At 41.2% G+C, this 24,664-nt stretch overlaps 1 protein-coding gene across 2 annotated transcripts in view; it reads right to left on the bottom strand.

The window, feature by feature from the left end:
- Positions 1-24,664, bottom strand: part of EFNA5 (ephrin A5) — a 253,094-nt gene that overhangs the window by 47,213 nt on the left and 181,217 nt on the right. For both annotated transcript variants that reach the window (XM_048504657.1, XM_048504656.1), the window contains exon 2: positions 7,795-8,087. In XM_048504657.1, the coding sequence (XP_048360614.1) occupies positions 7,795-8,087 (293 nt within the window). The remainder of the gene's footprint in view (positions 1-7,794; positions 8,088-24,664) is intronic.

Consider the following 24,664-nt stretch of genomic DNA (forward strand, 5'->3'; position numbering starts at 1 on the left):
ACTGGGTGGTAATTGGCCAGATCCAGAAGATCTAACTGCAGTGTTTTTAGGAGTGGGTGGACCACTGCCTCTTTCTGCCGACCAGGGAAAACTCCTTGCTCAAGGGAGCTGTTTATGATTTCCAACAGGTGGCTCCGCAACATCTCCCTGCCAGCTTTCACCAACCAGGAAGCAAACGGAAGGGCAACCAAGAAGGGCATGGGTCAATTATTATACTAGTATTTCATGCACCAGCATTAATGACCCAGTTTATACTTGACACCAACAGTTTGTAACTTCACATATACTTTTAAAAAAAGCTTGCAACACAAGAGGGTGATACAGTAGTTAGAGAATTGGATTTTGACTGGGAAAATCTGTGTTCAAACCCACTTTCTGCCATAAAACTCACTGGTTAGCCACTGTATCTAAACCAAAGCTATTTTCCAGTCTTGTGAGTATAAATGGAAGAAGAAGAGCTACTGTATGAAGCCTAAAGCTCTTACGTCCAGGCTGCATACACTCAAGAGTTCTTCAAACAATACAAAATGAATATTTTCCAGTGGCATCCATTTCTATGCCAGAAGATGGAAAATAGTGAACATCATGACATTTTTTTAAAGGGATCTGAGAAGAGGCTGAAAATAGAAAGTGATTGTGAGACCCCAGAAGTACTTATCTGAAATATGAATGACAACAAAATGTAAGGTGACGTTCTATGTAATTAGTGCAAATTAATGCATCACCACCAAAAAAAAATCAATTTTGCTAATTAATGCTCTTTTCCCCAAGAAACCACAACTGAAGGTTGTTGGAGATACCATGCTGAAAATGTCAAGTCAGTGTGCACTGGCAATTAAAAAAGTCAAATGAAAATTAAAAAAGTCAAAATGATCATGTGGCTGGAGCACCTGTCCTATGAGACAAGGCTGAAACATAGTGGGCTATTTCATTTTTTTTTAAAGGTTATTGAGCGATGATATAACAAGAGATCTTCAACATTATGCATGGTACAGAAGAAGTGGATAGACAGAACCTTTTCTCCTTTATCCATAATAGTAAAATTCAGTTTCACAATAAAACTTGAAACAGATTACATAGCTTCAAAAAGAGTAACAATTTCCTTTCCCTCTCATATTGTACCATGGTGAGCCATTTTGAGAATGACAAAGCTGCTAGGTTTATATATATCTGATTTAGCACAGTTATTGCAGCCTTTCCTTGTGTTTTCGCTTGCACATAGCTCTAGCACAAACAGAATTTTTGTACTGTAATCGACTCACTGAATGTTACTTCCTCCATATTTTATGTTAAGGGAGTAGAGAAATTAGTTTTAAATTTTTGAAGTATAAACTTCACACATAATGTTATTTGGTTTTATATTTTAATTAATGCACTATATGGAAAATTAAAGATGTCAAATGAATCAAATATCATAAAAAGACACCTTTAAAATAATATCTTTTAGTGCACTTTCCCATGTTCCATACCCCTTGTTAACTCATTTAATTCAGAAAGAATCACAAAAAACATGCATTTTATTCTCCTGTGAGGCAGACTGGCCTTCTTCCAGTTTGTGATGAAAAGGAAGAGAAAAATTCCTATGTCTTCCTTTAAAAAAGAGAAAAAGCCAGTATCATTTGAGAATATTAACTGTGGAAAGAATTCATTTATTTCTCACAACCAAGGCTTTTTAAACAGTATATTCATGAGACAGTTCTCAAAGATGCAGATTTGTAGCATAGCCTATCTCCATTTATACTCCCCTTTTCACAGTGTTAATGACACTTGAATTTTTGAACAGCAGGAATCTAAATAATCTCTTTTCAGTTTATTATATGACAGGCATTTAGGAAAAAAGAACCTTCACACAATCAGTAGTACTTCTGTTTCTATTTTCATTTTGTTATACAGATACTTTCTAGGCCCAAATTATGCAACAGCTTTTAACACTCCCTTTGAGAGTTTAAGAACATCAAAATCTATTAGACAGTGGTGAATGTTCCAGCTTTTCTTTTACAAGCCCAGCGCTTAATTCTTCTAATAACAGCCAATTCTTTAATCTACACACTAGATTAAGCACAAATTTTCTTTTAAAGGTCACCTTGCTTGTATCTTTAATATTTCACAAAAATACCAATAACCCCCCCCCCCCATATATCTATCAAACTTTTCTAATTACTGTGATTTTATTCAGAATGTCTAAAGCAATTTGGGTGATACAGCTATGAAGGTCAAAATTCCTTGACTCACTTGAGTTGCTGTCATAGTAGTATCTGGTCTCTGCTGACCAGATTTCCACTAAAAACCTAAACCACATCTAATATAAATAATTGCAAATCTTGAATTATGATTTTTATATTAAAATATTTTGAATCTGCTAAGGAAGTTTTCATTCCTTAAGGTCAATTCATGGAAGAAAAACTTGAACAGCCCAATTCAGAAGGCGCTGTGGCCAGGGACGGTGCTGCTGCCCCACATGCCACACTATCTCCAAAGGACTTTCAGGTGGTGTGGGAAGGCACACAACATGGAAAACCCCAGTAGCCTGAAAAACACCCAAAAGGCAACAAGTGACTGGGTAGGGGGCTGTTCCTGGGCCAAAAGTCCAGTGGAAGCTGACTAAGTTGACTCCAACCCCAGAAATACCCCTAGTCCACTTCCAATCTTGCCATTATGGTGGCACAGATCTGGGGAGGCAGTCTCTTCCAGATGGAGCTATGTGGTGCCTGCCCATCACACTGTTTCTCCTCTTGCAGTAAGGTGACCAAATGCATCAGTACAGGCCAGCACCTCTGCCAGGACATGCTTTGCCCTCTTCCCCCTAGATTGGGCTGCCCATAGCACAATTAATTGTGTGCGTAAAAAGGTAAGTACAGTTCTTTGAGATCAAGATGACATGAGGAACAAATGAGGTTTCTAGGGAAAACAAATGATCCCCACAAAAGGATTACACTAAAAAGGATGCATGAGTGAAGAACTGAGCCTCCTTTGTCTTATCTTCAATTGTTCTTGCTACAGCTATCCTGTGAAAGCCAGTGTGATATAGTGGATAGAGCTTCAGAGTAAGGTCTGGGGATCCAGGATTGAATCTCCAACTTGCTGTGGAAATTCATTAGGTGATTTTGGTCCAATTGCTTACTATAATCCTAACCTACATCATAGGATTATGATGAAAGGAGAGGAGAATAATGTAAGCTATTTTGGTTTCCACTATGGAGAAAGGTAGAATATAAATGAACTAAATAAATAATATGGGAGGCAGGTTAAAGGTAGAAAGGTGAATGGCTGAGCAGGAGAGAATGAAGCAGAAAAAAGTGGGGAGCATATGGGGGATGCCAGGATGGAAAGAGGAAAAAGTGTAAAGGAGGGAATACAGGAGAAAGTAAAGTGACCCACATAAGTCCTTGAGGGTTCCCTACCACACAACTGGGTCATAGTTTTCCTATTAAGAGACAGCTGGGCAGCGGGGGGGGGGAACTGACAGTAGATGGGCAGGTAAAAAAACAGTGACTGTTGGATGTGAAGAGAGAAGGAAACAGGAAAATGGGAGGGGATATGAGAGGTTTCATGGAAGGTAAAGAGGAAGTAGTAGCATAGGGAAAAATGAGATGCTTCCCACAAGGACATTCATGTTCCCACTTGTTCTGCGCTAATTATCTGCGCTAATAAAAATATATATAGTATTAGAGATAAAATACATGCTTGTGGAAGCAACAGAAAGGAACTTTTTATAGCTCTATGGCTAAAAATTAATGTGACTTAATATAAGGACAATATGCTACTTCTACATGAATATCATCTTACTCATAATTTTGTGCTATTTTGCCTTTCATTTAAAATGTAAATTTCAGTTGCACAGAAGAAAAACTATTGATATTTTAAAACACATCTGAGCAATTATTTTTATGCTAAACTCTGACAGCTAAATAATTCTACTAAATGAATGTTATGGAAGATCCAATTATTTCATGCAAAATATTAAATTTAACCACAAAATGAAAATGTAGATGATGATGATGATGATGATGATGGTGGTGGTGGTGGTGGTGGTATGATGACGACGACGATGACAGAAGTGGCTGATAAAGTTAAGTGGATATTGTATTTCCTATTAATCAAGTTATTAGGTAGACAGAGCTACTGAAATTCTTGAATCCTTAACATATAGTGTCCTCAGTAGTCATTATGATCATTTGATGAGCTTTTCTAAACTCCAAAGACAATAAAACAATGTTTTATTAATTTGCAATGGGTGATACTTGCAGGGATTTTAATGAAAAACAACACAAACCATCAACAAGAGTTCGTTCCTTAGCTTAAATATGCTTGCTTTCAAGTGGTAAAATTCACACGATGAGAAAATATATAACCTGTGTTCCTCAGAGGGGTCAAATGAAGTCTTGTACTCCTTGGAGACAAAGCCGATGTACAAAGTCAGGAGGAATGTTTGCATAAGTAAGATCAGTATCATATTATGTAAATTAATTCATTTCGCAATGATCTCCATGTCTAGAATTCCTTTTTTATTTACTCACAGGATATGAACCAGTGTTTAATTCTGACATGTTTTCACAGAATGTATTTCAGGAAATCAGTAGCAAAACAATACAACTGTTACTGTTCCAATTTATTTTCATTACATTCTGGCATGTATGGAGAGTTCAAGAACAGGAAAATGAACGTATGCAAAAGCTTCAGCTCCTATGAATCCCTCTTAATATGTTGTCTACTTTGCCAGAGAAAAAAATTCAACTGTTTAAGTGAGAGTAAATTCTCTTCAAGCTATTTTTTTTTTTTAAAAATATGATATTCAAGAAGAAAAGAAGAATTGGGATGCTACATACTCACAGGCATGATGGCTATATCTTAGCATGACCTTTTCTCCTTCAGCTGTAGAAGAAGAAGAAGAAGAAGAAGAGGAGGAGGAGGAGGAGGAGGAGTTTGGATTTATATCCCCCCTTTCTCTCCTGCAGGAGACTCAAAGGGGCTTACAATCTCCTTGCCCTTCCCCCCTCACAACAAACACCCTGTGAGGTAGGTGGGGCTGAGAGAGCTCCGAGAAGCTGTGACTAGCCCAAGGTCACCCAGCTGGCATGTGTGGGAGTGTACAGGCTAATCTGAATTCCCCAAAGCAAAGACTGTACTTTCTGAGACTTTTAAGGAAGCAACAACTAGATGGAAAACTTCTGGTGTCCTTTTACCGCTGTGCTATAGAGAGTGTCCTAACCTACTGCATCTGTGTATGGTTCTCCAGTTGCACAGTGGCGAATAGGAAGGCGCTCCAAAGGGTGATCAATACTGCACAAAGGATTATCGGCTGCCCTCTCCCCTCCTTGGAAGAAATCTATAATGCCCGAAGTCTAAATAAAGCCCAAAATATTCTAAGGGACCCGTCTCATCCAGCACACTCTCTTTTTAAACTGCTACCATCTGGCAGACGATACAGGGCCCTCAGAACTAGGACAAAGAGGCTTAGAGACAGCTTCTACTCTAGAGCTGTGGCTATGCTAAACTCCGCTGCTTCATATTGATGTATTTGGGGCTATGTAGGGATGGGTGGAGGATGATGATGTATGAGTCTGAAATTGCATGAGTCTGAAATTGTATGAGTCTGAAATTGTGTGCATCGAGGAATGCTGCTGTAAATTTCGTTGTGCGTGCACAATGACAATAAAATGCTTATGCTTATGCTTATGCTTATGCTTAGATAAGCCTCCACAGCTCAGGCAGCAGAGCTGGGAATCAAACCCGGTTCCTCCAGATTAGCTACATGAGCTCTTAACCTCCCACGCCACTGCTGTACCACCACTTCAATTCTACAGCACCTCTTGCTGTTATAATACCTTGAACTGCCTTACCACCAAGAATACCTTCATGAATACCTCCAAGAATACCTGTCTCATTCCCTTCAAGCTCCCTCTCAAAATTCCACCTTTTGTCTTGGCATATAAACATTTTACATAAATGTCATTTGTCTGCTGTGCTTATGCTGTCCCTTTGTTATTCTCTATTTATGCAGAGTAGAAAAATACATTGGAGTTTTCCCCATAACAACATGCATTACTTCAGTTCAGCTGGCAGAGAAGAAAGGGGAGCAAGTTACATTTTTGTGCATTGCACCATTCAGGTATTTAAATTTAGCAGTGTGTGATGTCTGTATTATGCTATTTTTCCATGTCCTCTATTCTATTTGTCTCTGATATTAGATTTTAGGTTACTTGGGGAAAGGATCTGTTTTCTTGTATGGTTTTTAGGGTCATGTACATAGATGACACTATACAAATACAGACAAACAAAAAACTAACAACATATGATCTGGGATCCGATTCATGTTTTAAAACCTTTAACTCCTTTTTCACAGCTTAAAATATGGTACATGTTACTACTATTTTTTATTTATTTATTTATTTATTAAACTTTTATGCCGCCCCATCCTCCAGGGTGGGAATGTACTAGTGACTAGCATACTCTACACATGTGAATAGGATGAAATGTGCTAAGATCTTGCTAGGAAGTAATATGACGCTGAGTCACCAAAATCTCAAAACTACAGGCCATTATTTAAACCACTGGAATTTTGGATATGACTACAATGCTGCTTCTGTTCTAGAATTTGTTTCTCCCACTACTTCACTTCTAAACTAAATCTCTTTGCAAAAATGCTTTGATGGTAAAGCAGTATGTTCTCATTTACTGATGCAGGTGTTTGAATTCCTTCAGGGTAATTTGCTTGCAAACCTGCTCCCACTGCACTTTGTGTCCCCCACTTGCTCTAACAAACAGCTGCTCTGAATAAAAGCTTGGTGAAGACTGCCATTTATCCTGAGTACTGTTACATTAGATAATGCTGGTCGGTAGTATTTGCAGCTAAAGCATATTTGGAAACCACATTTCTCCACATAGCCGTTTACACAATTTCAAGGACATTCCAGCAGTTTGAGAAATTGATAATACTGTTTTTTTAATCTAAAGTAAATTATTTGTGACTTTAAAGTTACTTTGAGGATTCTTTGCATTTCAGTACATTTAACCCTCTGTCCTCAAAAAGAGAAATTAAATTAACATGATGGGTTGGATCCTAGAAAAGATCCACATGCACAAGGGGTGTGTTTGATTTTCAATTGACCCCACATGGAATACCTGCAAATCTCCCATCACCCAGGAGAATGGCGGCGGGGGGGGGGGGGGATTTAGAGATGCATCAGGAGAGAAGGGAATCCATGAATGGAATTTAGATGGAACCCAAGAACATTATTTCAGTTTAGTCACTTAATAAGTTTGTCTACTTAATCACAGCAAGGATATTGACAGTTTAACAGTGGGTAACATCCCAACTTCTTCGAGATTCGTCCACATGATCAGCATATTTATAGATCACACTGTCTTCCTTTCAATGATCCCTCAAATCCAACAAAAGGCTCCTTGCACTGTACAACAAAGCGTCAACAAGAACTTTGGAACATCTCCCTGAGCCTTCACTGAAAGAAAACAGTAACTGAACACTCCTGCTCTTAAAATGTGTGAATAATACAAAAAAAAAAAAAGGAAAGCTCTGTTGAATAGCCCCAACACTGTCCACTTATTTCATGAGAATGCAGCTGGCTATATAATTCAATGTATGAAAGAAAAATGTGTTTTTAATTTCATTTGTGTTCTCATATTCATGGTGATTTTGTCTGGGGATTCTGAAATCTGCAAATATATATTCAGACACATCTGTAGGACACACAGATTGGCCTTTTTGCATAGGTGAAAAATTGCCATAGTTTCCTCCAGCTGCTATGCAACAATGATAAATTTCTTTATACTCACAGATGTAGAAATATTCCCGGCCTGGCCTGAACTCAAATCCTAATGAGAAGGGAGTGAAGAGCTGGAATTTTTCTGAGAACTTTAATGGTCCATTTGGAGAGTGAGGCCGATTGCACTCCCACCTCTTGAATCCTTTGGAGGTATGATCACAGGAACTATAGCCATCAAAGTTCACCATGTAAAGTATGTAGCGCTCAGTCTTATCTTCTGGCACCGAATCCTCATAATGAGGGCAGAATACATCCAAATAGTCATTGATGCAAACATCGATGTGGTAGTCACCCCGCTGGAATCTAAAAATGATACAAAGTAGAATGAGCTCAGTTCACCTTACTACAAATCACATCTAAGCTATTTTTTAAAAAAAAATCACCTTGAATTTTTCAGTTTAAGAACTAATTTGAGCAAGTGTTCCAAACTCTGTGCTCCAGCAACCTTTTCCCCTTGTGTTTCCTGGACAGAATGAGTCTAACATTTCTCTACTAAAAAGGAAAACCTGCATTCAATACAAATACAAATAGCAAACAAGGGGTTGTATTAAAAAAACTCATTACAGGTATATGTACTTTTCCTAGAAGCCCTCGTTCATCTTTACGTTTTCATCATTGCTGGCAACATTCAGCCAAGATTCAGAAAACCCTGGTTCACCTTTGAAAGATTTGAAAAGCAACATAATTCCACTGCCAATATGCACAGAGGAGATACTGGTATTTAGATAAAAGCATTCAAGGCTATGAATTATCAGCATTTAACTAACAGTTGAAATGAGAGCCAGATGAAAACTGCAGTAAAAGGGACTTTTGCCAGCATTTTTCAAAAAAAGCTATGATCCACATTAAGTAGTCACAACTGTAGTAGGGTTATTTTTAATGTCATTGTAATAATACAGAAGCTCATTACTGTGTGTGGCCAAACTATTTTATTCGTGGCTACCAACTGTACATAGCAGGTGGAAACTGTGTGCATACTGAAGTCTGCAAGTTACCAAAGAGACACTCTCTTAAACACACCAGATACAGCAAGTCATGTCTTCTCAAGGGTCAATGAGACCTATTCACAAGAAAATTTGCATAGAGCTGTGTGGCCCTTTCCGCACGGGCAGAATACAGCGCCCCAGGGACGGCAAAAACGTTCTGGCCACCCTGGAGCGGCGTGAAGCTGCTGCTTTAAACCTTGCTCGTTGATAGAACTTTCATTAGTACTTTCATTAGAACATTAGATACATTAGAACTTTTTAGGCCTTTGGGTGAGGCTTGACTTGTTAATGAAGGCCAACAACCAGCTAAAGATCTGGCAGCTGTGAAATTAATAATAATAATAATAATAATAATAATAATAATAATAATAATAATAATAAGAAGAAGAAGAAGAAGAAGAAGAAGAAGAAGAAGAAGAAGAAGAAGAAGAAGAAGAAGAAGAAGAAGAAGAAAAGACTGAGTACAAACAGAGACACAACTCAGTGGCCAAGATGATCCACTGGAATTTATGCAAGAATTACAACATAAGAACAGCTAAGAACTGGTGGACAAAGTGTTGAAACACAATACACCAGACATCATCGTGATCGAGGACAAGAAAGTGACCATCATCGACATAGCAGTCCCCGGTGACAGCAGGGTCATTGAAAAAGAACACGAGAATGTCCCTAGATACCGCGATTTGAAAATCGAGCTTCAGCGTCTATGGCACAAACCAGCTGAGGTCGTCCCAGTGGTAATCGGCACGCTGGGCGCCATCCCAAAAACACTAGGGCAGCACTTGAAACATATTCGAATTGATAAAATTAACATCTGTCAAATTCAGAAGGCAGCCCTGCTGGGATCCGCATGAATACTACGCCAATACATTACAAACTTCCTAGGCCTCTGGGTGAGGCTTGAATTGTAATGAAGGCCAACAACCAGCTAAAGATCTGGCAGCTGTGAAATCTACTACTACAACAACAACAACAATAATAATGGTAATAATAATATTAACATTAACAACAACAACAACAACAACAACAATAATAATAAAAGAGCAGGAAAAGATCAACACCTGGGCCATACCTGTCATCAGGTACACTGCAGGAATCATCAACTGGACACTGGCTGAGTTGGAAGCATTAGATAGAAAAACTCGGAAGCTTATGACAATGCACCATGCCTTACACCCACGCAGTGATACTGATAGATTATACCTTCCCCGGAGATCTGGAGGCAGGGGCTTACTGCAAGTACAGCAAACAGTGGAAGAAGAGATTATGTGAAGGAAAGTCAAGAACAGGCATTGACTGAAGTGAAGAACAGACATTTGCTGCAAACCCAGAAAACCAAACAAGAATACAGAAAAATGTGATTAAAATGAGGACTGAAAGCTGGCACAACAAAGCACTGCACGGCCAATTTCTGGAGAAAATCAAAGACAAGGTGGATAACGAAAAGACCTGGCTGTGGTTAACAACTGGAACTCTGAAAAAGGAAACTGAATCCCTGATTTTAGCTGCCCAAGAGCAAGCTATCAGAACAAATTCGATCAAGGCCAAAATCAAAAAATCCTCAGATGATGCAAAATGCAGATTGTGCAAAGAAGCTGATGAAACTGTAGCTCATGTCCTCAGCTGCTGCAAAAAGATTGCCCAGACTGAGTACAAACAGAGACACAACTCATGGCCAAGATGATCCACTGGAATTTATGCAAGAATTACAACATAAGAACATTTAAGAACTAGTGGGAACATTGTCCAGAGAAAGTAATGGAAAATGAGAAGGTCAAGATCCTGTGGGACTTTCGAATCCAAACGGACAAAGTGTTGAAACACAATACACCAGACATCACCGTGATCGAGGACAAGAAAGTGACCATCGTCAACATAGCAGTCCCCGGTGACAGCAGGGTCATTGAAAAACAAAACAAGAAGGCCACTAGATACCGCGATTTGAAAATCGAGCTTCAGCGTCTATGGCACAAACCAGCTGAGGTCGTCCCAGTGGTAATCGGCACACTGGGCGCCATCCCAAAAACACTAGAGCAGCACTTGAAACATATTCGAATTGACAAAATTAACATCTGTCAAATTCAGAAGGCAGCCCTGCTGAGATCCGCACGGATACTATGCCAATCCTAGGCCTCTGTGTGAGGCTCGAATTGTAATGAAGCCAACAACCAACTAAAGATCTGGCAGCTGTGAAATCTACAACAACAACAACAACAACAACAACAACAACAATACGGAACTGTCAACATCAAGAGAGGAATTTTCCAGGGTGACTCACTGTCACCATTGTTGTTCATCATTGCAATGATCCCACTGTCAACAATTCTACAAAAAACAAACCTGGGCTATCAAACTGCAAGAAATTCACCAAAAATTTCCCACTTGCTGTACATGGATGATCTAAAGCTTTATGGAAAATCAGAAACTGAAATTCAGTCACTGACCAACACAGTCAGAATCTTCAGCAATGACATTAGTATGGAGTTCGGCTTGGACAAATGCGCCACAGTGGCATTAAAGAAAGGGAAAATTACTGACAGTAAGGGCATAGAGATGCCTAATGGAAAAAAAAACCATAAATTGTAATCAACCTGAATCCTATAAATACCTGGGAATACTACAGCTGGACAACATCAAGCATGGACATGTGGAAAATGTGGTCAGCAGAGAATATGTCCCAAGGGTCAGAAAAATTTTTGAAGAGCAAATTAAATGAAGCGGGAATATGATCAAGGCTATCAACTACCTGGGGCATACCCGTCATCAGATTACTACTGCTGGAATCTGTGGAACTGGGCCTTACGCATAAAGCAGAGCTGGATGATCTGGACAGAAAAAACAAGAAAAACTGATGACAATCCACTACTCATTATACCTGCGCGTAGTGATGTTGAGCAGACTTTACCTACCCAGAAAATCAGGAGGTAGGAGGGCTTCTGCAAAGTGATGAAACAAACGGTGGGCAAAGAAGAGAAACATGCACTGGCAGATTATGTGAAAAACAGTGAAAGAACCAACATTGATGGAAGTCAACAGCAGAAAACTGCTCAAAGTGCAAAAAGACAAAAGAGTGAATACCAGTAAAATACACTGCAGAAAGCAGAGAAGAGAAAACTGGCAAAAGAAGGCTCTCCATGGACGGTTCCTAGAAAAAAAATTGAGGACCAAAATTGACAAGGAAAAGAAGAAACCTGGTTGTGGCCTTTCACAAATGGAACTTTGAAAAAGGAGGATCCGAGAGCTTGATTCTTTGCAGCCCAAGAACAAGCAATTCGAACAAGCACGCCATCAAAGCCAGAATTGAAAAGTCAACTACAGATCCCAAGTGCAGACTCTGCAAGGAAGCAAGGGCGCAAACAATAAGATCCACATACTTTGCTGCTGCAAAAGATTGCGCGATGAGCGGACTACAAGCAGAGGCATAATACTGTTGCTCAGATGATTCACTGGAACTTGTGCCACAACGACCATCTGCCTGTGACAAAGAACTGGTGGAATCACAAACCTGAAAAGGTCACTGAAAATGAACACGAAAAACTACTCTGGGACTTCCGAATTCAGACTGACAAAGTTTTGGAACACAATACTCCTGACCTCACGATTGTGGAAAAAAAGAAAGTGTGGATAGTTGATGTTGCAATTCCTGGTGACAGAAGGATTGATGAGAAGCAACTGGAAAAACTTACACGATACGAGGATTTAAGGATTGAACTACAAAGACTCTGGCACAAACCAGCGTACTAAAAGGAAGGTCCCAGTGGTGATTCGGCACACACTGGGTGCAGTGCCTATAAAGATCTTGAACGGCGCACTTAAAAACAATTGCTGGCGCTGACCTAAATCACCATATGTCAGCTTCGCAAAAGAGCCACCCTACTTTTACGGCTCTGCCTGCGCATTGATTATGCGATACATCACACAGTCCTAGATGCTTGGGAAGTGTCCGACGTGTGATGTAATACAAAATCCAGCATATTGATCTTGTTTGCTGTGTATAACTGTTTTGTATCAATATGATGATGATGATGATGATGATGATGATGATGATGATGATGATGATGATGATGATGATGATGATGATGATGATGATGTATACCGCACCATCCCTCAAGGGGTCTGGGCAGTTTACAACAAAAACCAATACATAACTTAAATAAATACATTAAAATCTAATCCAGATAAAAACACCAATTATAGGTGGCACCCAAGAGCCCCTATGCTTCCTACCGGGAGGGGTCGTCATAGATATAACAATTGGCTGAATGATGTAAGAGGATACTGCAATGGGGAAGCGGGGGAGCAGACAATCAGCGACTGGCTCCCCCAAAGGCCTGGTGGAACAGTTCTGTTTTACAGGCCCTGCGGAACTCCTGTAGATCCCACAGGGCCCAAACAGCTGGGGAAAGAGCATTCTACCAGGCTGGGGCCAGGGCAGTAAAAGCCCTGCCCTGGGTGGAGGCCAGTCGCATCATTGATGGGAGGGAGACCACCAGTAAGTTCGCCTCTGAAGAACGCAGAGGCTGAGTAGGGGCATATGGGGTAAGACGGTCTTGCAGGTATGAGGGCCCCAGGCCGTGAAGGGTTTTAAAGGTTAGTACTAGCACCTTGAAAGTGATACGGAACTCCACTGGGAGCCAATGCTTAGAATGGGGGAGATGTGATCCATGACAGAACCACCCGCGAGCAGTCACACTGCCACATGTTGGACCAGTTTCAACTTCTGGATCATCCACAAGGGCAGGCCTGCGCAAAGCGAATTACAATACCTAACCTGGAGGTGACCGTAATGCAGATCGCCGTGGCCAGGTCAGTCTGGGAGAGGTAAGGGGCCAGCTGCCGAGCCTGCCGAAGGTGGAAGAAAGCAACCTGTTTAGTGACCGTTTGTCAGAATTAACGTGAATACATGCTAATTAGATATTAATGTAACTAGATGCTAATTAGATTTTTAAAGTTATTTTGCTAGACCCTGGCCTACATCAAACCATGTGTGCACAGAAACACATGGAATTTTCCATGTTCCTCTTCATTCTGGAAGGCCCTTTCAACTCAGCATTGACCATTCCTAATTGCAGGACCTGAATCCATTCAGATGGCTGCCATACAAATCAGAGCCCTGCAATGAAGAGAGGGTGAATTTGTTCCCTCCTCTGTCTTCTGGAAATTAAGCTGCTACATGCAGAAGATACGAAAGTAGTGATTTTAGCCACATTAAATTACTCCTATAATTGCCCAACCTGTGTGGCTATACCTACATATAGGTTCTGGGATTCTACTAATTATCTTTTTGAGGACTGTACGAAAGCAATATGAGAAAATCAGTGTTCCATGGACTCATAATTTAATTACATGTTTCCTGGCAATTTTTAATTCTTGTCAATATTATGAAACTTTTTGAATTAAATTTTAAACGAAGCCCCTTGCTTGCCCTGAGAAAGTTATATTTAATCCCGAGGAAGCATGGCTGATATTTGGAAGCTGCGACTTTGATATTGAACAGAATAAAGAAAGCTACATATCAGAATACAATCAAGGTTTATGCTTAAACTAAAGGCATTTAATTATTTTCTGTAAACCAACACCATTGAAACAAAATATGTAATAAGTTTTTAAATATGCTTGGAAATATGATGATAAAAAACAACAGCCTGTGTTTATATATAGGCCTTCCCCTTTTCCATTGTTCTTTATACCCCAGTAAAATCCTGTACCATATCCACAGGACTAAAGATTTTCCTCTAATTTTTCCAATTTGAATAATAAATCTGTATTCATATTTACATAAACTTATTATTGTAAGAAGCCTTTCAAATAAGTACATAAATGTCTCTAGCTGATTTTTTAAATATGACTCATGTAATCTCAGATATATTCTTCCTTTTTGACTGCTATTGCATATTGACTAATATTGCATGGAAACATAAAAGGGGGAAAGGGAAGATATTCCTGCCTGGTTGAAATTTACGTTTGCCACAGGTGAGTAGATCACTGACTTCTCACAAGGCTATCAGCTGCAGACATTAAAAACAAGCATCCACTCCCAGTCAAACCCTTCAGAGTAACCTAACACTGTCTTCCAAATTTATGATAGAGAACTCATTGTCCCTTTCTCCCAACAAACAATCAAACCTCAAATATTATTAATAATGCTATCTGGCTTCCTATTCTTTGTTGCACAAAAGAAAACACATTGCTATTTTTCAAACACAATTAACCTTTGCATTCAGTCAGGTGATGTTCTTGCAATGTCACGGAAACGTGCACACTACTGAGCTAGATAATAGGCAGTAAAGCTTTAAAGAGGCATGGCAAAGATAGAGATAGTTATGTAGCAAATGTGCTATCAAAATTAAGAACTGCACACAAAGCTCACACTGATACCAGGCTAGCATATACTTGCTGGGGGTATCAACTAAGGGTACTTAATGTTCCCAAATGCCACCTATTTCAGCTACAGGAACGCTGAATGTAGTGGAATCTGCCTGACAATTTTAACTGAAGAAATATATGACATGGACAATACATTTTGAAATTAATTCTAGTGCTCTGTTTATTCATCATTACAAAACACAGGCACAACCATGTGCCTTTTTTATAGTTGTAATTCTGAAGCATATGTGACTCTTGTCTTGAATATAATAACTTTGTTGACTGTAGATATAAGAGGTGATCTACTTAACTAGATATTTATAATGCAGTAGCAGTTTTGAATGATTCTCCTTTCACTTTCTTCCTTTTAAAAATCACCATAAAATCTTGACATAAAAAATGCCACAACTGACACTAATTGCCCATTATCATATAGATAAGATAAAAACCGCAACAAGTTCTTCATGCAGATTCTGCAATACAAATCATATATATTGGTTACATTCTCCCTTCTAAAGTGCCTGTCCAAGGAGCAGCACCTTTTAAAAAAATATATCTCCTACTTTCAGTGCTCAGCAGCATTCCTTCTCTTATGTTTATAAATAATTAGAATTTTTAAACTGGATATTACTATATAAATTAAGAACTATATATTAGTAGATGGCATCAAAAACCCACCCCCTATCATGCCCTTAAGAGGCCTAGGTGTCATGGGGTTAAACAGTCAACACGGCTGGCCAAACGCCTGACAGAACAGAACCGTTTGCAGGCCCTGCGGGGCCCTGGTCTCCCTAGGGAGACTGTTCCACCAGGTAGGAGTTAGGACTGTAAAATCCCTGGCCCTTGTGGAGGCCAGTCGGATTACTTTTGGGCCAGGGGCCTCCAATAGATTCTCCTCCGAAGAGCGGTGGGACCTAGCGGGGCAATATGTGGAGGCACTGTCCCTCAGATATGCAGCCCTGAGGCCACTTACAGCCTTAAAGGTTAAAACCAACACCTTGAACATGATCCGGAACTGGATAGGCAGGCAGCAAAGGTGGTACAGAACCAGTGTAATCTGGTCCTGGCTAGATGTCCTCATAAGGAGCCTGACTGCCACATGTTGAACGCATTTATGCTTCCAGATCACAGTCAAAGGCAGGCCAGTGTAAAGCGAATTACAATAATTAAGTCTGGAGGTGACTGTTGCATGGATCACTGTGACCAAGTCAGAACTGGAGAGATATGAGGCCAGTTGCCGTGCCTGCCACAAGTGATGGAACGCCGCCAGGGCAGTTTGAGCAACCTGGGCCTCCAACGATAATACTGGGTCCAAGGTTACTCCCAGGCTTTTAACGGACGAGGCTAGATGTAGAGCCTCGCCATCCAGTGCTGGCATGCAAAAGTCCACTGTAGAGTTGAAATTATTGTATAAATATCTGTATAATTAAAGTAAAGTTGACCAAATCTGAGGATACTTAAATGCAGGGATTGGAGTTGTGAATGGGCAAGATAGATCTTTCTACAAATTTCTTCAACACCTTAGGTTGATAGAAAAAGATAAAATCTAATATCTAGGGTGTTTAAAGTCCCCCCCAAATGACAAGGACCACATGCAACTTTAAGAAGCAGAATGCCTCAGTAACTGTTGCTAGGCAACCACAGCTTCCAGGCTGGGCTTCTTTGAGTAAAATGGCAAAGAGAGAGGGATGACCAGAGATTTTTGTAGTCCAGGCCTATTTTGGCCATTGAGGAGGGACTCATTGGGGTCAGGCCTGACTGCAGTTGCCAGCTCCAGGTTGGGAAATTCATGGAGATTTTGTGGTGAAATCTGAGGAGGGCAGGGTTTGGGGACAGGAGAGGCCTCAGTAGAATCTAATGCCAAAGTGTCCACACTCCAAAGCAGTTGTTTTCTTCAAGGTCACATCTCTATCGCCTGTACTTCAGTTGTAATTCTGAGAGTAAGCCTTGAAGAGGGGATATACCTCACAGGAGATTTGGGGATACAATGCTATAAACGCCACCCCCCAGCAGTCATTTTCTGCAGGGGAACTACAGTTGCCAACCTCCAGGTGACAGTTGAAGATCATCTGGAATTACAAGTGATCTCCAGATATCAGGGATCAATTCCCATTGGGAAAAAAAATGCTGCTCTACAAAGCCAGGAGGCAACCTTGCAAATGGGGGGAAGAGTGCCTATGCCCTATGAAGATGGAGAGAACTCTCCCCATCTTCACAGACACCCTGCTGCCCCCACGCCCGGCTTTGCAAAGCCAGGATCCAGCTTTTCAAGGGGGAAGCATGAAAATGAGAACAGAGAAAGGAGCACACTAATAGCCACAGAAGATTCAGACTCAAGGTTTATGATTGGGTGTTTGCTTGCTGTAGCAATGATGCAGCAACTAAATGGGGAATGCTGGGAGGGAAATGAGGGAGCTGGCAGCAGAATAGGTGGAGACAGGGCGGAGAAATGGTGGAGCATGCCACTCTGTGGAGACTGAAAAAGTGAGAAGGGGGGGGGGGGAGAACCTGAAGCAGGCATGGCAAACTCATTCAAGTTTGGATTCCCAGTGAATTAGAGGAAAAGGTCAGTGTGTGCCCTCATTGGGAAAATTCATCCTTTCATTCATCAGAAGCACAGTAGCATTGCAACAGTTGCGTAAATGAAAATGAAACTTGGATAATGTCGCAAATCTGTTGCATAATTGAAAATCTTCCCCCAAGTGAAGGTGGACTTGCCTCAGGGAAAGCCTTAAAACTATGTTTCTTTGTAAACCAGTGACTTTTATTACAGCCAGTATTACAGAAAGAGATCTACCTGGACAGGTAATGTAATTATAAAAACAGAAATTAATTATGCCTTCCATTTAAAAAATCAGCATTTGTTTTCCAACTAAAAAATATGCTACTTTACTGCTAAATAAGCTGTAATCTTTTTTTGCTTTTTCAAATAAATTTATTTTCAACAAAAGATCACTGGCATATACATCAATAATCAAACTGTTACACAACATGAATATATGACAATTTAACAAGCTATAATCTTAAGCACCTTTATCTTTCAATCTATTTTCAAGCAAAATCTCCATTCCTTTTTTTTATACAGCTTTGCTGTCCAAAAATTTGTACCACAAAAACTATTGCAGTTTAAAGATACACATACTGCTTTCAATATCTGGGAATTCTTATTTTCCCCCAACTCAGAAAGAGCATATTTGTCCAGACTGCAGGGATCCAAGGGCACGCTTGTGCCAAGACATGGGAATAATAAAGTGAGAAGGCAAAAATGAGTACATTCTTGCTGTACAACATGCCAGAGCATCAGTTCCAAAGAGATCAGCTTCTTATCTTCAAATTCTCACCATTCCAATGGCTTTAATCCGTGCAAGTCACCTCCACCTGACCATTGATTTTTCATTGCTTTGGGCATTTAATTTGGTGATGGAGAGAGCTAGTGGTAGGAAGGTACAACAGGAATTCTTATTTTGTCAAAGACATCATTTAGACTTAAAAACTGAACTTCTGAACTGTCAACCTGAGTCACATAAACTGCAGAGCACTGTGCCCAAGCAGATACTAAAGTCAGGCTGGGATTCTTATACAATCTGTCTCAGGAAACAGAAATTTAAGACCTCAGACTATACCGGTCTCTTTGCTGGTCTAATTTATAGATACATGCTCCTGTGAATTTGAGTTTCCATTTACTTCTCTCCCAATAGCCCTGCCTAGCTGTGGCACTCAGATCCTGATACACAACATTTATTCTACTTTATCTATTGGCAGCACAATGAAAACTCATAATTAACATCCACACATTTTTGTTTGTGCCATCAAATTGTATATCCACAGGTCCAAATCTCCTTTTCCCATCCGTGTTCCATCTTTATTTTATCCAGGCTCATAAAATGCATACATTAACTTACATTTTATAAAACAGAAAAAAGTACTAAGCTCTACAATGTACAGGAAGCAATCTAAGTAGCTTAAAATCAAATTACGTAGTGAATTAATGTGGACACTAAGTGAACTGATAAATCATTAACACTTAGATTCTAAGAATTAACTGAGAGGCATAATACAGTAAAAAAGAGGAAAGCACCCACGGGTATAGCGCCAAGTGACACGGACATGAGCTGCTTAACATGTGTTGACCATGTGTCTAACCTATGAGGCACAACCCATCAGGCTTGATGGAATGCGACTATCATCGTTATTTGTTAACCCTGCCCTCAGGCATGCACTGACATCTATTAATGGTTATGGAGAACAATGGCCCATCTGCAGAAAGGTCTTGTTTTTCACACTCAAGGAGCCAAAAGGAAAAACACTTGCACAACGTTCCCACTGACCTTCGTTGTGATTGATACACATCAACTGAAATTCATGTCCCCAATCCCCAAGCAGTTTAAACTGACTCTAACATCAATAGCTTTTGTAATTTGTATTTCCTATACAATACTGTTGGACGAGAATCAGCCAGACCCCTGGTAAAGAACTGCATATTAACACACACTACCCAAGAAATGTATCATTTAATAAGATCATAAGCATAAAACTGTAAAAAAACCCCCACCAAGATGTATTTTATGAGTTTCATTTATATTCTGCCTTTCTCACCAATGGCGGGGTGGGGGGAGACTCAAGCAGTTTACGTCACTCTCGTCTTTTCCATGCTGTCCTCACAACAACCCTGTAAATTAGGTTTGGATAACAGTGTATGACATGGAGGAGTGGGGACTCGATTTTACCTCTCCCAGATCCTAGTCTAACAACCAAACCATTCTGATATTTTTCACAATGTTACAGAGGCATTCCTCCCATTGGGCAAAATGGGCAGCTGCCCAGGGTGCCACCTTGTGGTGAGCGACAAAATTGCAGGTTTGTTTGTGGGGGACTTTGTATTTTCAGTGTTTTTTTCCGTTTTTGGCCTGCATGGGGCGCAGATTTTAGGCTAGCAGCACCAAAATTTTAGGGATTTTTTGGGAGACTCTCCTGATGATATGACCTGGGTTTGGTGAGGTTTGGGCTCCCAAAGGGAGTGCCCCATCCCCCTTTGTTTCCAATGGGAGCTAATAGGAGATGGGGGCTACACCTTTGAGGGTTGCTAACATTTTGGCAAACATGAAATGATATATTGCATTACAAGAGGACCCAAATGGGTAAAACTTTCACTATCCACTCTGCATCCTGGCAAACAACAGTGGTAAGCAGCCATGTTTGGAATTACACTTGCTGAACATGCTCAGCTTGCTTGTTTCCTTCATTCCTTCTTGTCATAGTCAACATGTTAGGCCAATTGACCAGCGTGGTGTAGTGGTTAAGAGAAGCAGACTCTAATCTGGAGAACCAGGTCTGATTCTCCACTCGCCACATGAGTGGTAGACTCTAATCTAATGAACCAGGTTACTTTCTCCAGTTCTACAGATGAAGCCTGTTGACCTTGGGCTAGTCACAGTTCTCTCAAAACTCTCTCGGTCCCCCTATCTCACAAGGTGTCTGTTATGTGTGGGGTGGGAAGGAAGGCAATTGTAAGTTGTTTTAAGATTCCTTTTGATAGAGAAAATTGGCATACAAAACTCACTCTAACAAAATGTAGTTGCAGTTTCCTTAAATATTTTTCTAGCCTCTGTATAAAAAAGCAGGAAAAAAATCAAGCAAGAATTTAGTAGGTGATAACATTAAGTTAAGGTTCAGGTCTGATTTTCATTAAAAAGTACTTTTCCATTTAATTATAGGGTTGCTTTAGAAACAAAAACTCGCTTTAATATTATATATATTATTGGTTTAAATATAGGTCTTAAATTTTGCAGTGGAACAGTACACAGTCAAATGTATTATGAACACAGCAAGGAACAATGTTTCTATAGTACCAAAAAATTTTTTTAAAAGAAAAAGTTTAAAATTTATTTTTATTAACCTGAATAGAATTTCTGTAGCAAGTACTGAGGATATTCACAGTTAAATTGAAGAATTTGGTCATAACTGAATTATAGGCTAGTACCTTGTTAACACAACATTGTGTAAATGCAGAGGTAATAACAAAATATTCCTTAAACAGAACTCTGCAACAATTTTGTTAAATAATACCAATTCAACTTCATTTTTACATTCTGGAAACAAAAAACATTCCAAAAGTCCTATAAATGCTGGAGGTGCAAAGAGGCATTACTGCAGTTGCTGATCAAGAAAAGGGAGAAAGTCAGTGCACAGTGTCATTTAGCAAGATGTTACCATCCCTTATTTGTGTGAGGACAGAAGGGTGGAAGAAGCAATCATGTTGCCTGGTAGTCAAGTTGAGCAACTGTTGACAGATGTGAGAAAGGGACAGCATTGGGGATGGAGAGGAAGAATGGTTTTCTTGTGGCACAAACTGAAAGCCAACGTAGTGAAGTGGTTAAGAGTGTCGGACTAGGATCTGGGAGACCTGGATTCAAGCCCCTACTCATGCCACGCAAGCTCACTGGGTGACCAACCAGTCATATATTCTCAGTCTAACCTCCCTCACAAGGTTATTGTGAGAATAAAATGGAAGACATGAGAATGGGCCATTGGATACTCACCGTGAAGGATCCTTCTCATGGCAGGATAGGATAACATCTTGGAAGGGTTATTTTTCACCCCATTCCGTGGGAGGCAGGAACTAGTTTTTTCATTACTTCCTGTCTGACCCCATGACTCCATTTTACTTCAGTATTTGACTGACATAGCCATTCCTAAAGACAAAACTTTCAACAGTATAAACAAGTAGCAACAAGCAAAATTAACCCCAACCAAAATGGAAGGTCATAAAGGTAAAAACTAACGGAACTGTTATGGAGTACATTTGGAAAATATGCCAAATGAGGGAGGGGCCAAGATGTCCTCCTATCCTGCCAGGAGAAGTGAGTATCCAATGGTCACCGTGAGTATCCAATGGTCTGTTCTCCTGGGGGCGGAGGACATCTTGGTAGTGTCCCAAGAATTAGGGAGGGTTAAGCATGATTTCCCAAAAGCTGTTTCTATGGCTGCCCAGGACTGTAATTTGTAATGCTTGACAAAGGAAAATGGAGAAGACCAGATCACAGTCTTGCACATCTGTTGCACAGCTGCATTATTCCTGAAGGCTGCATTGCTTGTGGCACTTCTTACTGAATGGGCCATGATCCCGGTTGGAACAGGAAGGTTGTTCGCTTTGTGTGCCTCTATAATGCAGGCTTTGATTGTTGAACTTATAGCCGCAGACATTTGACTCCCAAAATTTGGGGGCAATACATTGATGAAGATACTCTCTGATTGGCATATGTTTTGTGTACAGAAAATGAAGGCCTTCAGAGCCTGGGGAACTTCCAGGTTGTGCCAATTTCTTTCCCTAGGCAGAGACGGTTGGGGGCAGAAGGAAGGGAGAACAATGTCCTGACGAAGGTGAAAGGTAGAGCTTGCCTTAGGCTGGAATGTGGAGTCTGTGCATAAGATAACTCTGACCTTATGAAATAAACATAAGTTTGGTTTTATAGACAGTGCTCTCAATTTATTTATTTATTTTATTAGGCTTTTATACCGCCCCATCCCCGGAGGGCTCTGGGCTGTGTACAAAATATAGGGATACAATATAAAAGAGTAAACATTTAAAAGCAGCTATTAAAAATTACAAATTTTTGTTCCAAGAATTATATAATTATATAACAAAATAGAGTGGCGTACAGCATTTCAATAATAAAAAATCCCTTCCCCCCAGAAGGGAGGCATAGCGAGTCTCATTAGATGATAGGTGGCCCAGATGTCAGGGGCCACAGAAGGGGGGCACCATTAGCGGCCGGTTCCTCCAAAGGCCCGGCAGAACAGCTCCGTCTTACAGGCCCTGCGGAACTCCCCAAGGTCCCGCAGGGCCCGGACAACTGGAGGAAGAGCGTTCCACCAGGCCGGGGCCAGAGCCGTAAAGGTCCTGGCCCGTGTGGAGGCCAGCCGCATCACGGAGGGACCAGGGACCACCAGTAGATTGGCCTCCGCCGATCGGAGAGGCCATACAGGGACATATGGAGTGATACGGTCTCGAAGATACAATGGTCCCAGGCCGCGTAAGGCCTTAAAGGTCAACACCAACACATTGAAGATGATCCAGAACTCTACTGGAAGCCAGTGCAGCTGACGCAGTACAGGCTGGATGTGTTCCCAAGTGGCACTGCCTGTTAGCAAGCACGCCGCTGCATGCTGAACCAGTTTTAACCTCTGGATCAAACGCACGCCCGCGTAGAGCGAGTTACAATAGTCTAATCTGGAGATGACCGTTGCGTGGATCACAGTGGCTAAATCCGCTCGGGAGAGGAAGGGGGCCAGCCACCGGGCCTGACGAAGATGGAAAAAAGCAGCCCGGGTTGTATGGGCCACCTGGGTCTCCATTGAAAGAGACAAATCCAGGTGGACCCCCAGGCTGCGGTCGGAGGGGGTCGGTGCCAATGTGACCCCCTCCCACACCGGCGGCTGGAAAGTCCCGTCCCCCCTCGCGGCCAAGCCAAAGAATCTCCGTCTTCGATGGATTCAGTTTTAACCTGCTCTGTCGCAACAAACCAGCGACCGCCTCCAAACAGTGCTCCCCCCTCCATCAACAGAATGAGCTGTGTGTCATCAGCATACTGATGGCAAATCAGCCCAAAACTCCGTACCAGCTGAGCAAGGGGTCGCATGTAGATATTAAATAACAGCGGGGACAGTAACGCCCCCTGGGGTACACCACATTGAAGCAGGCACTTCCGGGAGGCCTGGTCCCTGTACCTCACTTGCTGATTCCGGCCTCGGAGAAATGAGACTATCCATTGAAGGACAGTGTCCCGCACTCCGGAGGCGGCCAGGCGGTGGGCCAAAAGGTCATGATCAACCACATCAAACACTGCGGTGAGGTCTAACAACACCAGCAGCGCCGATCCGCCTCGGTCAAGCTGAATACGGAGTGTATCTGTTACGGCGACGAGAACAGTCTCCATCCCATGCCCAGCACAGAAGCCAGACTGGAAGGGATCAAAAACCGATGCATCATCCAGAAAACCTTGAAGCTGCTCCAGCACCACTCTCTCAATTACCTTCCCCAGAAACGAAAGATTAGAGACGGGGAGGTAATTGGCCAGATCCCTCGGATCTAACGATGGTCTTTTTAAGAGTGGGTGGACCACTGCCTCCTTCAACCCATCCGGGAAGGTTCCTTGCTCAAGGGAGCCATTGATTATACTCAACAGATGGGGTTGTAGCTCCGCCCGGCAGGTTTTTACAAGCCAGGACGGGCACGGATCCAGAGGACAGGTAGTAGGTCTAACAGCAGCTAAGGCTCTGTCGACAGCGGCTTCAGAGAGCAGGGAAAACTGGGCCAAACAAGGGCTTGAAGACTGCAAGGGAGTCTCCAGTTCGCTAATTGTATCCAATGTGGATGGAAGGTCATGGCAGAGCGACGCAATCTTATCCGCAAAAAAGCTCATAAATGCCTCACAGCTAATACTCAATTGAGAATTTGAAGATCTCTCCGATAGGGAGGTCAACGACCGAATTATACGGAACAGTTGTGCTGGGCGAAAGCTAGCGGAC

The sequence above is a fragment of the Sphaerodactylus townsendi genome, linkage group LG07, assembly GCF_021028975.2.
Source record: "Sphaerodactylus townsendi isolate TG3544 linkage group LG07, MPM_Stown_v2.3, whole genome shotgun sequence".
NCBI lineage: Eukaryota > Metazoa > Chordata > Lepidosauria > Squamata > Sphaerodactylidae > Sphaerodactylus > Sphaerodactylus townsendi.